This window comes from Heliconius melpomene, chromosome 12 (assembly GCF_056956725.1).
Source record: "Heliconius melpomene rosina isolate 202511_hmr_F chromosome 12, ASM5695672v1, whole genome shotgun sequence".
NCBI classification, from domain to species: Eukaryota; Metazoa; Arthropoda; class Insecta; order Lepidoptera; family Nymphalidae; genus Heliconius; species Heliconius melpomene.
This window is the reverse complement of record NC_140400.1, coordinates 6364434-6381230: the sequence shown is the minus strand read 5'-3', so window position 1 is coordinate 6381230 and position 16797 is coordinate 6364434. Positions and strand designations below refer to the sequence as shown.

The following is a 16797-nucleotide window of genomic DNA, read 5'->3' as shown; positions in this document are numbered from 1 at the left end:
CCAAAAGAACAATTAATAGAAAAAAAAACAATTAAACCGACCCTACACCCTTGCGTTAAAAATAATTATGCAGTAATACTACCATATATAGCGAAGCTAAATCTTGCCATATTGAGTACAGTCAGCCAAACACCGGCAAATTTCGCTGTAGTCTTTATTACTATGAAACAAAGGTTATTTTTGCTTAAATCGGTAAGAAAACTAGTGGTGTACTATACAATGAAGTGAATAGTAATATCATGAAGTTAGCCACACGTTTAGCTCTCCGGCCAATCAGCGTTGGCTGTTTTCACACTGCGCGGAGGCGATCCTAGCCTAAAAAAACCAAGCCGAGCTGCAGCCCGCTCATATCACCGAGTAGTGCTGTGCGAGAGTCACGTGTAGTGTTTAAGTAATAAATTTTATATTAAAATGAGGGAAATCGTACACATTCAAGCCGGGCAATGCGGCAACCAGATCGGAGCTAAAGTAAGTAATTAATTAAATAATTTGCATTTTTATCTTACAGCCACGCAACAGTGCAGCGATACAATACAATGTTTACGGTAATGAATCTGGAAAATTCTCGCTAATATCCAATATAGAGAAGAAATGCTAAGTAACACAAAAAACAATCCAAGGAAATTACCAAAATTTTCAGTAAAAACTGATTTCTGAAATAATTAAGAACTAGAGAAACTAGGTGACGATTGTGCTTTATTGCATTACGTCGTTCTTCTATTAGGAAATGGGCTTGTAAATTGTAAATATCACGGAACGCCGTCACCGCCACCGGGTGGCCTCACCCCTCACGCGACTAGGGGCGAATAAGGTTAAAAGTACCTTAATCTGCCATTACGTAATTGTTATGACAAACTAATACTAGAATAACATAAGTAAATAATATTATTTATAGAAAAACCTGTAGCAAATTAAGAATATTTTAAATATAATAGGTAAGGTTTAATTGACTTCAAAATACAGAAGATTCAAGAAAGAAGAATAGAACTCTACTATGTTCACTATAACCATTCTCTTCTACCCAACCTCTACTAGTCTTTCTCTCTAATGTATTTTTACTAAATTAAAAAAAACAAGTTGTTTTTGTTTTCAATCATGTCTAAAATAAGCAATGACTCAGTTTCAATTAATTACAATGACTTAATGTTTGCTGATAAACGAAAAACACAACTGTTATTAAAACGAATTACTTACAAATAATTGTAAGTATGTCAAAAAACTAGAGCAGGTAATTAAAATAATTAACACTGTTTACTTAAATTATAATTTTTTAAAAGCCATTCTGGAAAATCAATTTTCGCATCACTACACTATATTATATGGCTATATAATAAAAAAAAGATTTCAAAAATTGGCTAAATTGTACATAAGACGAGGATTGCATTTTTTTACAAGATAAAAAAAGACTATCGACATTTTTTACGCAAATTTTTTGAATAGATTTTTTTTTTAATTTTTCACCATGAGTACGAAGCTAATATTAGTTTAATTACATTACATATCAAAAAGTATATATGTCCAGTCCCAAAAATATTAACTAACAAGATTCAGAATATTAACTAAAAAAAAAACAATATATTAGATGTATTATTAAAATAAATATAACTTAAAAAAAATCACCCATATTTAAGACTTGTTAAAAAACCAGTAGCTTGGTTCATTATTTTATCTGTATCCAATAATTATAGCTTTCCGAACCTCGGTGAAACCTAATTTACATGCAAGTATCCGCCATTGATCGTAGATTTGAATCTTTACAGGCACGATTTCAGCACTTTCTATCTGGTTGCTACTTTAATTGATCTTATTGGAATAGAAAAACTTGGAATCTAGTCTCTATTCGTTGTTAAGCGATTCAGTGTTTTAGTTATAAATATACCTATATAGGTATGTTTGTATAAAATTGCTTTAAAATTAAATCATTTAGATTTTTGGGGAAGGTTGTGGGTTTGATTCTCAGTTGAGGAAATGAAATATTTAATATTTTCATTTGCTCGCTCAGGTAACGAGGCAAAGCGCTGCGTTGAGTTTCACCAGTCAATATGCAAAGACTCCAGAATTTGGTGGGACGTCATAATGGAAACGAATTACTAAACACTAGGTTCCCAGGTTCCCTCTGCCTACCCTGCTATATGTAGGATACAGCGTGAAGCTAAAAAAAATATATATTTGTATAGGTTTCTAAGCTAGACATACTAAAGTCCAAAACTGGGTTAGCCATATAGAATTTTTGAGAGTACATAGAGTCATAAGCATTTTTTGTTTTTAAATATGTTTTATATAAAAACAATAGAAACTGATTCCAAAGAACATAGCAACTGCATCGCTGTTTCGCACAGATAAGCGAATTAGATAACATAGATAAGAACGCATTGCATGACATTTTTTAATATAAATTCAAAATCAAACTTATTAATCGAAAATAAAATATGAATTATATGAAATTTATAATATTTTAAAATATGATTCAACTTCTATTATATTAAGAGTATTAATACTATTCGATGCATTTAGTTAAAGTTAAAACATAGAAGGAAAACAGTGTAATACTGTATTACGTCAAAACCACAAACACGTGTAATAGGCGGTTAAATAGAAATTATATTAGATCATAACCAAATAAATAAAATAGGGGCTAGTACTAGCGCAGGGACACAAGCGTGTGACTCTATTCGAGAAAATGAAGTATTTAATATTTTCATTTCTTTATTTTCATATTAAATAAAATGTATACAGAATAAAAATGGCTTCGAATTAGATTTTATGTTTATGTTTTGACTCTATTTTTCTAAATTCCTCGCTCAAAAACAAAGCCCGGGTCTCGGAATTAGGTGAAATGTGAAAGACAGAGTATCTTAGCACTTAACAGGTTTTTTAAACTGCGGGTGTTATGTGACGATAGAAAAATGGAAAATCAAAAGTAATATCTAGTTTAGGAGTTAGAACAGAACACAAAATATATGTACATACATATTTGTGTATAATTTCATCATAACATCGGCATTTGTATTTAACTTTTTACTTTGTACGTGACTCAGAATTGCCTTGGAATTTTAATGCATGAGTGAGATGGATTATTTTCCATTGAAGTTAGAATAAGATGGAAAACAGCTGCGTCAACACTAAAGAGTCGTACAAAAAATAACAAAATTTTAAATCATTATTTTAAATAAATTAGTCATGCATTTGTTGATCTGTGGTGTATTTCTCTGTAATACTTAACTACAGAACTCAACGCCGTATTTTGTCAGCGCACGTCACTCCAAATTTTAATCATCACATTAAAAAAAATGGGACCACTCGGGAAGCTTCACTTTTCAAATATATTTTTTTTATCAAAATCGGTACACCCAGTCAAAAGTTATGAGGTAATAAATATAAAAAAATAAATAAATAAAAAAATACAGTCGAATTGATAACCTCCTTTTCTTACAGAAGTCGGATAAAAAAAGGTTTAACGCGTCGCCATGACAGCATTTTAGAGCATTTACCGGAATATATTATTGTTTACACAATGTATGTATGTCATTTAGAACGTGTCTTCTCATTATTTAGCGGCGGCCTCGTTAGTGTTACACTCAATTTGACGTAACAACAAACTGAAAACATAAAAACTACATATATTTTTCTAGTCTGCCGGCTGCAATTTCAACATGATATTGTAATTTCACTTCTGCGCAAACAAAATGGGCATTTAAATTTTTATAACTTTAAGAATAGAGTATGAAATGATTACTGAAGCTCTCTTAGCGCAGCGATTCCTATATCTATATTACACACAGTTTCTTTAACTAGGTTCTCGCATTCTTCTTCCTTCTATATGAAGGCATAGCGTGAAGCTAAAAAAACATACTAATTAAATCAGACATGAACATATAAATAAATTATATTTAATGATAACATAAAGTAGGTATCTAAATTATTTCTAGCGGCATTTTTACTACTATAATATAATTAAATTAGCCACAGATAATAATATTAATTGGCGTTTACAAAAACTGCACAGCTAATTACCTTAGGATAAAAAAAGTATTTTATACTATATACTTTCTATTTATTCTATTTCACATATTTTTTACAAATTTTAAAATAATGTGAAAGTAAAATATTGAATGTAATCTCAGAAATGCGATCCTAATAAATCTTAAGAGATTGACGAAACTTGACACTATGCTATGACATCATTGTTTAAATAACACGGCAGATAAAAAATGTGGAGTTTTGAACTTGTGGACTTATTTAGTGCAATGTTTTTTGTATCTTATCTGTGTTATAATTAGTAATGGGTAAGAGATTAATGCAGAGTATTTATTAATTGTAAAAATAAGTTAATTAACTACTATTTATATAAAATATTTATTAATAAAATTGCTTCTATCTTACTTCTATATTATCCGTCAATATTTTAAAATATTTTGAATTAAAATATGAATTATTTAAGCTGAAATCTTTAGGTTTGTTATATTTACACCTTTGGACTACATAATATAAAAAAATGATACGTAATAAAATAAATATCAGTAACACATTTAAAACAAAAAAAACATATTTGCTTTCATAACAAGAATTTATTTAAAAATAATTCTTAAAACTTTTAGTAATCGATGTGATATGAAAATGTTGTGTACGTTTAAATATTTTAAAAGACTTAATTGCTAATAATCTTATACCAATTAAAGCCATTTATATAATAACTTAATTATAAACTCGAATTACATTTATATTTAAAGTTAATTAAAAAAAGACTTCGCGGTGCAGTGGAACTGCGTTCGACTATAAATGCGATAGTTGTGGGTTCTTTTCCCAGGAAATGCATTATTTTCTATTCCCTACTCGGCAAGACAAACCAAAATGTATGCGAGACAAAGCGTGAACATAAAAAAAACTTTACAAAACATATAGAATTTTTAATTTTTTTACTCAACAAGCAATGGCTCCAGAATTCAGCAGAAAGTGGGAAACGGAAGTGTCTTAATGAGAACGGAATATCTTAACACTAGGTTCTCTCTGCTTACCCTGATATGTGCGAGATACAGCGTGAATCTAATAAAAAAAATATTCTAATAATATTATGTTTTTTAAGTATTCTAATCTAACTACCATAGTCTTCTCGTGTATGTGTTATCAGCGGCAATGCCCGCGAGTTCAATGACCCGCCATCGCCTTACAGTTTAAAATAGCCTGTACTCCACCACTTAAAGCCGCTTTAAGCATTTGCATCGTAAAGCGATTCAATTTTTAAAGAAGCTTCTAGTTATAAAAACGATTACTGTAAATCCTTTTTATTTATAGTAATAATATATAGTCAGTCTAGAGAAATTTACTTGATTTGTAGTAGTTTATAGAAGTAATGAACTAGAACCATTTTAGTATAAAAATATAATCGAGTCTTAAATTCCTCACTATCAGTGACTATCACTGTCGTAGCGCAGTGGCACAAGCGTGACGGTTGCGGATTCGATTCTTACTCGGGAAAATAAGTGATTGTTTACTGATATTTTCATTTCTTCGCTCTGCTAACAAAGTAAATCGCGGAGAGTTTCGCCACTTAACAAGCAATGCGTCGAGAACTAGGAGGAAAGTGGATAACAGAGTGACACTACACTAATATTAAACTTGCAAAATTTTAAGCAATCTACTATACTAAAACAACATCTTAACAAATATTTATTTTTAGTAAATATATAAAAATTCGAATATAGCGGGATTTGAACCTACGCCTCTTAGAACCGTATCCGCTACGTTCAAAATATCTAAAAATAAATATTTTCTTTGCTAAGTGTAGAATAACACTTTAAAATTGTTAAAAATATCTCAGTAAGTGTCTATTGTGCACAGTTTCCCCGCAAGTGGCACATCGTACGGTGTTCACACACTTTCATCTCGTCGGCTTATCTTGTTACAAGAAAGCTTTACGTCTGTGTCTGTGTCTGTGTACAATCGATCGCCTTTCACTTTTCATGTTATTAAACATCATTAGTTATTTTTGAAAGTATTCCTCAATATCTCGATCTTAATTACTTTTTAAGTGTTACATGATATAATCGATGTATCTGAAATGGACACAAATTTAAAATTTTCTTAATTTTAAAACGTCGTTTAGAGAAAAAAATGATTTAAAATTGAGTCAATTTTGTATATAATTTTTTTTTTTTTAATTATAATTATTTTTTTACTGTTCATGATGGTAGGTAGCGTGTTGTAATTTAACTCATGAAAGTCCAATAAAGTTAGGGAAAGTAGAGAATTGGGTTCCACTACCTGATCCACAAAAAAAGAATAGTGTGATTTATCACTAAATAATGTCTTTTCAACTGCTAGCCTAAGCCAAAAATCAGGCTTTATGTAAAGTTAAATAATCTCTCAAATCTTAATGCATTCAGAAAATATTTCAATATTTATCGTCGCCTGACGTAAGTGCTATAAGAAAATTGTTTACTTAAACAACTCAAGGCGGCTCGCTAGTCGCTATTAGCAATACTCGCTTATTCTTTGAATCTCGAAACCCTGAACCAAAAGCCATATTAGTCATTTAGTTATATATGGCGTTGTCAGGCGTACAGGCGTACAGGCGTACCCACACACACATCGCGCATGACATCATGCCTGCCGTCACGCACCCAATCTTGAATATTAATGCTTTCCGATACTTTAGCAAACTGCTTTAGTTCACTAAATTGGTAATTTGCAGTTTTCCTATTATTACCTAACATTTAGGTGATCTATTTCAGTGAATTTAGCTAAATTTTCGCCAATTTAGTGCCCATATGGCGGTATATTCGATTCGTAATAAATTCGAATGGTAATAGCCTGGTTAAAATACTGGCACAATACGTTCTCTACATATAAGGAATGATCAACCCAATACGGATGGGCGTGGGCGTCGCCCGTCGGCAAGGCAACTACACCTCCATAAGTTAGCTAGCGACTTGCGTAATCCATTTGCTCTAACTACAGTCATTAAACGCACATTATGCATCCTGTCAGACATTTACGCGATGGTTCATTGCCTTTGTTGTCGACGAGCCCTGCCGTGCCGTTTGAAACAATGATGGCAGTAAACAAAGATTATAGCTGGTAGTTAACTTCTAAACTACAAATCAAATTTGTTTTTGTACAAATGGTCGTGTTTTGGGCATATTTATTTTAAATAATTGCACTAACATTTTTTTAGTTATTTTATCTATGCGTCTCTTTTAATCTAATTGTCTTTATTTGTATTAATGTATCACATATTTTACTATATAGAAGACTAATAATTATTTCTTTTTTTACAGTTCTGGGAGATCATCTCTGATGAGCACGGCATCGACCCCACTGGCGCCTACCACGGTGACTCGGACTTGCAGCTAGAGCGCATCAATGTATACTACAATGAGGCCTCCGGCGGCAAGTACGTGCCCCGCGCCATCCTCGTCGACTTGGAGCCCGGCACCATGGACTCTGTCCGCTCGGGACCTTTCGGACAAATCTTCCGCCCCGACAACTTCGTATTTGGACAGTCTGGTGCCGGTAACAACTGGGCCAAGGGACACTACACCGAAGGAGCTGAACTTGTCGACTCAGTCCTTGATGTAGTTCGCAAGGAATCCGAATCCTGCGATTGCCTACAGGGCTTCCAACTTACACACTCCCTTGGAGGCGGTACTGGCTCTGGTATGGGAACCCTTCTCATTTCGAAAATTCGTGAAGAATATCCCGACAGAATAATGAACACATACTCAGTTGTCCCCTCGCCAAAAGTATCAGATACCGTAGTAGAACCCTATAACGCGACTCTCTCAGTACACCAGCTCGTAGAAAACACAGACGAAACTTATTGTATCGACAATGAGGCACTTTACGACATCTGTTTCCGCACACTTAAACTTTCCACACCCACCTATGGAGACCTTAACCATTTGGTGTCCCTTACAATGTCCGGTGTCACTACTTGTCTTAGGTTCCCTGGTCAACTTAACGCTGACCTTCGTAAATTGGCTGTCAACATGGTACCCTTCCCCCGTCTTCACTTCTTCATGCCTGGATTTGCCCCACTCACATCTCGTGGAAGCAGACAATACCGTGCTCTCACCGTACCCGAGCTTACGCAGCAGATGTTCGACGCCAAGAACATGATGGCGGCGTGTGACCCACGCCATGGTCGCTACCTCACTGTGGCCGCCATCTTCCGAGGCCGTATGTCCATGAAGGAGGTGGATGAGCAGATGCTCAACATCCAGAACAAGAACTCGTCCTACTTCGTAGAATGGATCCCCAACAACGTGAAGACCGCTGTGTGCGACATCCCGCCCCGTGGCCTCAAAATGGCCGCCACTTTCATCGGCAACTCCACCGCCATCCAGGAGCTGTTCAAGCGCATCTCTGAACAGTTCACCGCCATGTTCAGGCGCAAGGCTTTCTTGCATTGGTACACCGGCGAGGGCATGGACGAGATGGAATTCACAGAAGCAGAGAGCAACATGAACGACTTGGTGTCCGAGTACCAACAGTACCAGGAGGCTACCGCCGACGAGGACGCCGAGTTCGACGAGGAGCAGGAGCACGATGTAGAAGATCACTAAACGTCAATTACCGTTGTGTTGCAACATAGTACATGCCATTATCGTCTCGCGTTACTTTTAGTAACTTAATGATTCCTATACGTACTGTGTATTGAAGATATGCTTGCTAACTTTTAACAGACTGCACGACTAAAAAGCCCGGCCCTACCAAATGTGAGAGCATTTAGATAAACACCATTAATACATTCCTAGTGACTCCAGCAACTTGAGTGTAAGATCTGAAAAATTCTAAGGCTGAAACCTACATATTAAATATGTATTTGATGCGTTTGGCCGCCACGCCAAACCAAGTCGGCTTCAATAACAGAAGTTTTTTTACGATTAAAATTGTTTTGATCAATAATTTAATGTATATAATAAAGATTTTTATTTATTAATCATTTTGTTTTTCTATGCCCTAATTTTAATTATACCTAAGGTATGGAATCTTAATGATTTCCGTTCCATTTAAACATTTTCTTATGGACATTTATTTCTTCGGCATTTTATTTGGCAGCACGCATTTACTACATGGTTAAAAAGTTCAATATAAAATAAATAGTAAAATGCTCAAAATGCATGAAGATGAAAAATTAATAAGCATTTTAAACTAAAAGCAATTTCAATTTCTTTCTCGAAACTATGTAGGTAGAGGGAAACCTAATGTTAAGGCACTCCGTTCCCCACCTTCCACTGAATATTCGAGACATAGTGTATTGAACGGCGGAAGTAAACACCGCGCCACGTCTATCAAATGAAAATAATCAATCCCTCGAGCGTGGTTAAGCCCACGACCGTCGTAATCAAAATATACGAGTAAAAATAGTTTTTTTAGAAAACGGGCGATTCCCAAGAGGCATGCGTTCAAATCACGATACGTTCAAATTATTATATATTTTCTAAAAAAGTATTTTTCGTTCCTAAGTGTGGAATAATACTTTAAATACGTTAAAAATACATAAAAAATATATTTTATATCATATTAATAGTAATAGTACTATAGGTAAATATTCATATACCTATAGTATATGATAGCATATACTATAGGTATATGAATATTTAGAGGTTAATTGTGAATCATAAATGGCCGAGGCTGGTGATGAGTCAAGGTGACCGCGGTATTGACACATTATTACATACAGTTTATATAATTAGTTACGTATTGAAAAGGCAATAATATAATATGAACAAAATATGTTTTTTTTACGTTTGCCATTTGAATATATGATAGTTAATTTGCATAAAAGTAAATTTGTTCTCTGTTTTAGAAGTGTTTTTTGAATTGCGTTGTCAATGTTACTTAATTAATAAATATATATAGAGTAGACGATTTTTTAACTATTTTAAAATCAGATAAGAAAAGAAAGTAGAAATTAAGAAGTAGAAAAGTAGAAATTATTAATAACAAAATGCATCCGAATTCTGTACAGTATTTATATACTTTTTAACTTAACCAGTAATTAGAGGCCGTTGTGACGACATGGCACAGTTCAGCGTTGTGGGTTCGATCCCCACTCGTGAGAATGAATTATCTCCTCATACTAGTAAAAAGACAAAGTGTGGCATTGTTTTCCCGTGTTTAACACCCAATATCTTAACAATATATTGGAAAGTGAAAGCTACAAAAAATAAATAAATACAAAAATTAATAGAAATCCATCCTTGAGTCAATATTGCTCAAAACGGCAAAAAGAACTATTATAACAATAATTTGAGTCACATGCACCTGACATCATCATGTCTATATATAGAGATGCATACAACCAATTTATTAGATCTTTCTATCTCCCCTTATTATGGGCCAGCGATCTTTGTACTCTTGTACCGTCAATGTAGGTTCGAATCCCACTCGAAAATAGGTAACGGAGTGTCCTAAGATTAGGTTCCCTCAGCCTACCTGTTATATACAGCGGAATAGCGTGAAGCTAAAAAAAACTGTATACAGCATCTCGACAGAGCTCAAGGTGAACTGGACGAGATAACAATATGATGTCAGTTTGTTAAAATCAAAACACGCTTATGTCATATGTACCTACCTATACAAACGTGGCAAAAACAGGTTAATATATTAAACGTTTATTGTAAACATGTCATATATTAGTTGTTCTAATTATAATCTTGTGACAGTCGTGTCAGCCACACCGCGCCTGGCTGTAAACGTAACAGTTGTGAGTTCGATTCCCACTCGGGAGTACAAATTATTGATATTTTGTCGCTCTGATAAAATGGCAAAGCGCGGCGTTGAGTTCCGATATTCAACATGGAATCTACCTTCTATAAGGGGAATATAGTGTGAAACTGAAATAAATATACTAAGTACGACAGGTATAAATCACAAAAAGTCTAATTGCTTGAAAATTCCAAATCAATGACAATCTTAAACCGTCTGAAAGCAATACCATGTCGATCGTATATCGAATTGATATACATGCCTACTACCTAAACAACAACAAAGGCAGACTCGACTTGCACTTGATCGACTTTAATTCTACCTTTTATTCTAGTACCATATGCCATACTGCTATCAATGAATAGCATACACTTAAAAACAATAGAGATCTCTAATTCTTTATGAAAACAGTAGCACTCAAGCTCACAAGCTTCCCTATATAAGTTAGTATTCAATTGTAATTCTAATGCTTTTCCAGTACGCTCGACGGACAGTCGTCGATTTCCTTACAGGCAGCCACATAGTGCTTGCATTTCCTCAGGGACAGAGTACCCTCTTCCCTACCCAAGCAGTGTCGTTATAAAAGCCAATAGGGCTAACAGCAGTAACTACAAGATCGAAAAAAAATGTAATTGTAATTGTGCTAAGCAGTGGCTAAGAAACCTACATGCTAAATGTGGTCTTTTTACGCTGTGTTAATTTTGTCTGTGCGCTGTCAGAAGTTTTATATATATATAACTTTAGGTAAAATATCCATTTAGATAATCATAATTAAATAGATATAATATCAAAGCAATCTTTCATTAATGATTATCAAATTATACGTACGTCTATTGCTTTTAAAATTCTTAAGTTTTCAATTTTATCAGCTCTTCTGAGAAAAGAAAGTAACTATATTTTCAATCATGTTATGATAAGTAAGAAGACAGTAGTAGTTGCGATGTTATCTATACTTTTTAAGCTTCAAGCTGTACCCTTCATCAAAGGCAGAGGAACCTGAAAGTCAAGACATTTCATCCCAGTTTCAAACCAATTTTTGGAGCCGCGCAACTCGACACGCTGTGTGCTGATACCGGAGCGAGGTGATGAAAATAATTAATTCACCGAGTGGGAATAAAACTCACAACCGTCGCGCTTTCAGTTTGATGCTGTACTGCTACGCCACTACAGCAGCACCACGACTTTCTTCTTATTATTTGAAAAGAGCAACTGTTGAGTTTCTTGCCGGCTCTTCTCAGCAGAACTGCCTTCCGAACCGGTGGTAGCTTTTTGCTTATATGTTCATTCGACGATTCAAAAGTGCTTATAACAATAATTAATTTGAATAAAGAATATTTTGAATTTGAATTTTGAATCTATTATTATGTTATTCTATATAAAATTCATCATATAAATGAAAGTACGCATTTTAGAATTTAGTTCAAGCATCTAACATTTATTTAAAACTTTAACCACGAGGAATAACCTAGAACAACTTTTCAAGACCCTTCCAAGACCTCGCTGCCCACATAAGAACAAACTAAAGCATAATAAATTAATAATTTATAACTTGAATAGGCCTTTAAACCAAGTTTGTATATCTAAACCAAAGCGGAAACCCAGGAAGATCTATATCTAGCTTCAGCTCTGACCTAGACAGACTGACCGCCCCGGAATGTGGTCCATATTGAGAGTGCTGAATGAACACTTCATAAATTCTATATTTATATTGGAATAAAGCAATTAGAAAGGTGTTACGGCAAATGGCAAGCCGATTGAAATTGCCTTCCCACGTAAAATAAGTAAAATATACTGTAAATAATTTTATATGGATGCATATAATTTAAATGTTGCATAATTTAATTTTATTATATCTTCACGGATTTTCTGTTATTTTGCGTCATATCTGGAGAAAATACACGAAAAATATACTACTTTCTTACTTTTTGTGTATAATATGGATATAGAAATAAATATATACAGATTTAATATTACAAATAACAAACCCTCTAGATATAGTAAAATAGTATTTCAAATATTCAAATCAGCTTAGATATCTCATACGATAACAATTTCACAGTTTACATTCCAGCCAATGTATAATAAATTGTATTGGCGAAGAAATGTTAACATCTGTAACTAATTAAGAAAATTAGTATATTAGTAACGGTGTGCAGTTATCACTTGTACGGCGGAACACGGTGGCAAATCTTACTTAAGGGAGTTTTTTTAGCTTCACTCTGTCTCTACCATTAACTATCTCTTCAAAATATGAGAATATTTACTTTAAAAATGAATTATTGTTACGAAAAGCACGAAATCCGATAATATTATCTGGCAACTAAGTAGAATTCAATAACAATTTTTTTTTCAGCTTTACGTTGTTTTATGTAGCAGCGTGTATTGAAATACTCTAACCGTTCAAGACTCTCCATAGTTCATAGCAAGTGAAAAGCGGTAGCATATCATGTTGAGAAGCAAAACTCAACGCCGGGTTTTTCTTGGCGGAGCAAGGAAATGGAAATACTAAAATTAACAATACAATACACCTTGAAACCTTGTTAAAGCGTTACATGCCATATAGACTAACATATTTTACAACAGGAATAAATACAATATATAAGCAAATATTTAAATATTTACATAATATTCGAACGTTCCTTCAGAAACAAGCCATTTTGTTACATTCGAGAAAGTTTTCTTAGTCATCGATGTTTACGACACTATGTACGAGTATGTACATGTATGTATGTATGTGTATGGAGGCATTGCGATATAAGCACAGTAAGTTTTTGTATGCATGTACTTACAATATACCGAAGGAGGTTTGCAAATTGTGTCGGTTACATTGCGCTTTCCAATAGTTATACAATTTTTATATTACTATATATTTAAAAGTAAAATGATGAACCTATCTACTTTTTTTTAACACGCTGTCATTACGTCGTCTAGAAGAAATATAGTCTTAATTATACACATATTATCTTCTTAATTCCTCTTAAGTCGTCTTCTATTTTTTGATAGATTTAACGTCTTTTGGACGTATCTATAAACCGCTCTCAACTCTAAGATCGATCTTGAGATGCCATTATCATTCATAAACTTCATATCTGAATGAAAACGGTATCTCAAGATCGATCTCAAACTTGAAAGCGTTTTATTAATACGGGGCTTGGATTGCTCTAAAGGAAACACCTAGGTAATAAATAAAAAATATTAATTTATTTTAAAAATTATTATTTTATAAAATATTTTCATCGTCTATTGTATAAATATACTTCTATACTTTACATGTTTTTTACAAGAATCTATTCAATAAATTATTAAAAAAAAAAACAACTGTCAATGTATATCACAGTCAATACCACTCACCATACGTCAGACAATCCGCAAGTATGGCGCCGGAGAGACGCGAATTTCTCTCATCGAACAGATGGCTGTAGTCTGTACTATTACAATACACAATTATAATGTCGCCAAATTTGGATAATTCGCAATGACACAAGTAGGCTAATAGCCACAGAGATTGAAGCCTCGCTCGCTGCTTGAAGGATTGCTATAAATGTAGAGTTCAATATGAATTATTATTTGTAATCTTTATTAGGGCGTTTATTTGAGGCCGTCGTTGTTGCGCAGCGGCACAGCGTGTTAACAATAGGTTCCAGAGGGATAAAGCGTAAAGCTATGAAAATATTTTTTTTAGCTCCACGCCGTACCCTGCACATAACAGGATAGGTAGAGAACCTGGGAACCTAATGTTAAGACATTTTATTCCCATCGAGACAATTCTATCTCCCGCTTTTCTCATTTTTTAGAGAATTGATTTTAAGTAAAGGGTCACTAACATAATTTACTGGAAAGAGACCTTCAAGAAACGTAATCGATTACTTAAAATTTCTATGAAATATCCATGAATACATTTTTATTCCAATATTATATTGTTTGGTCAACCGCAATAATCTCAGGAAATGCAGGTAATAATTTTTTTTTTATTAAATTATAGGCATAGTTACTATTCGATGTAGTCCATTGTACCTAGCTATCGTCAGATCTACATCGGCCACTGATGATTTGTCATATAGGAAACCTGCACCACCTTTTGTTATTTCCATTCGACCCGGGGGGCAAAGCCACAGGTGAAAGCTAGTATCCAATAAAATGTGAAGTAAACTAAAATACCATAAAAACCAAGAAATCGATATCTAGCCCACATAATACGTAACTAATTACATGAACAGATTGTCTTCTACATTACATACTATCATTACATTTCCAGGATATGTCTATCAGTATTTAGATCAATATGAACCTAACTCTACTTGAAATTACTGAGAATCGAACGGATATTGAACCTGAACCTGCTATCAATGAATTTAATAGCTACGCCCATTATATAACTATTAGGACTAAATCTTTTAATTATCTAGATTAAACAAAACAATAAGGTTTTCGTGGCAGAGAGACAGCGTTTGGCTGTAAGAGTGTCGGTTGTGGGCTCGATTTTCACCGTAACTGTAACCATACAAAACGCAGCGTTGAGTTCCGCAACTTCACACGTAATATCCGGAAAATTGAGATGATTGTGTTGAGTACTCAATGTCTCGAAATATAAGCAATGTGGTAAGTGTCTTGACACTAAGTTCTCTCTGTTTACTCTGTTACGCGGTAAAAAAGTGTGAAGCTGCTAATATATATGTAAAGTATATACTCCTATATATAGACTTGTACCGCGAAATATTGATTTTAAAATGAAAATGGATACTACACTTAAACTCAATTTGTTAGGTAACAGGACACGCCTAAGTTGCGGATTTTTTACCGCATAGGATGCCTGGGTTTGCTGCATGACTTTAATATACGTTTTTTTAGCCTCAGGAGAGTAGGGAAAAGAAGCATAGTGGCAAGATACTCTATTCTCATCTTTTCGCCTATTTTTGACACATTGCACATTGATTCGAACCCACAGTAGTCGCGTTTACATTATATTAATTATTAAAAATAAGAAAATAATATTGTTATATTTTAGTAAATCATAGTAATAAAACAATTATTAGACTGAAAACAAAATATGAATACTATTTATTGAAGAACTTTCATTTATGTATAAGTTAAGTTTTTTTTTAATAAAAAAAAGTTTCATTTATTCAGAATATCGCAGTCACACAATTTTAAATTTGAATAATTTTAAAATTATATTAATTTTAAATGTTCGTTCATTAAAGTATATTCTGTAATAAAATAAAAGATTGCAATACATTATAATAAAATTATCTTGAGTAGAGTGGTTATTGCTAGTTGAATATTATTCTTTTCAATATTAAAAGAAATAAAGTTATTATTCTTTTCATCATTAAAAGCAATAAGGCGAAACAAACTAACAACTTAAATGAATTGTTGAAAAAAATTAAAAATATAGATTAAGCTATAAATTTAAGTTATATTTTCATTTCATGGAAAAAATATAAGTGTTCTATGATAGTAGCAGTGGAATACTATATAAATATGTAAATATCTGATATTTTTAATTTCAGGAATAAACCTAGCATTAAAAGTACATATGAAGTTTTATAAAAAAAAGTAGCTGTATCAAAATATTACGTGTATTTTTTACTAAACTAATCAAACTAAACTTCAATTCCATACCACTCTATGCGCTATAACAACTAAATATTTAACAATTCTTATCTTAATAAAAAAAATCATATATTACAAGGAAATTTCACAAAATAACAGTTATAAAATGGTTAGTATTATTTTCTATATCGACCCCACCCCTGTCCGCCTGTCCCTGTATGTAGGTTGCCGGCCGGCGATCGATACCAACTTTCCAAGGTGAAACATCTGTACAATTATATACTGAAAACTGGTCATTTACTTGAAATTTACATCAAATTTATATATAAAATCCAATAACCTATTGATTTTACTTCTTTGTCATAGTTAAAGTCTTCTATTTCGTGTATTAAGCAAAAAAAGACATAAAACGATCAGTAAAAATAGTTAGGTCTGTCGTGTTGGCACCATTGGCGGCGTAAGCAAAAACCAACCAATCACAACGTAGTTAGATTTTAGAGTTGCGAGTGAACCATATATATCGATATCGGT

At 33.3% G+C, this 16797-nt stretch overlaps 1 protein-coding gene across 1 annotated transcript; it reads left to right on the top strand.

Annotated features, from left to right (window-relative positions):
• The first annotated feature begins 298 nt into the window (after positions 1–298).
• LOC146533632 (tubulin beta-1 chain-like) lies at positions 299–8941 on the top strand. Its single transcript, XM_085194407.1, has 2 exons — positions 299–468; positions 7278–8941. The coding sequence occupies exons 1-2, from the start codon at positions 412–414 to the stop codon at positions 8562–8564; spliced, it is 1344 nt and encodes a 447-aa protein (XP_085050533.1). The 5' UTR covers positions 299–411; the 3' UTR covers positions 8565–8941.
• Positions 8942–16797: the final 7856 nt, after the last annotated feature.

Excerpts from the sequence above, each read along its gene's own strand:
- LOC146533632 (XM_085194407.1), top strand. The coding sequence starts at position 412 with ATGAGGGAAATCGTACACATTCAAGCCGGGCAATGCGGCAACCAGATC. Across the intron at positions 469-7,277 it reads GCAACCAGATCGGAGCTAAA|TTCTGGGAGATCATCTCTGA; the intron begins GTAAGTAATTAA and ends CTTTTTTTACAG.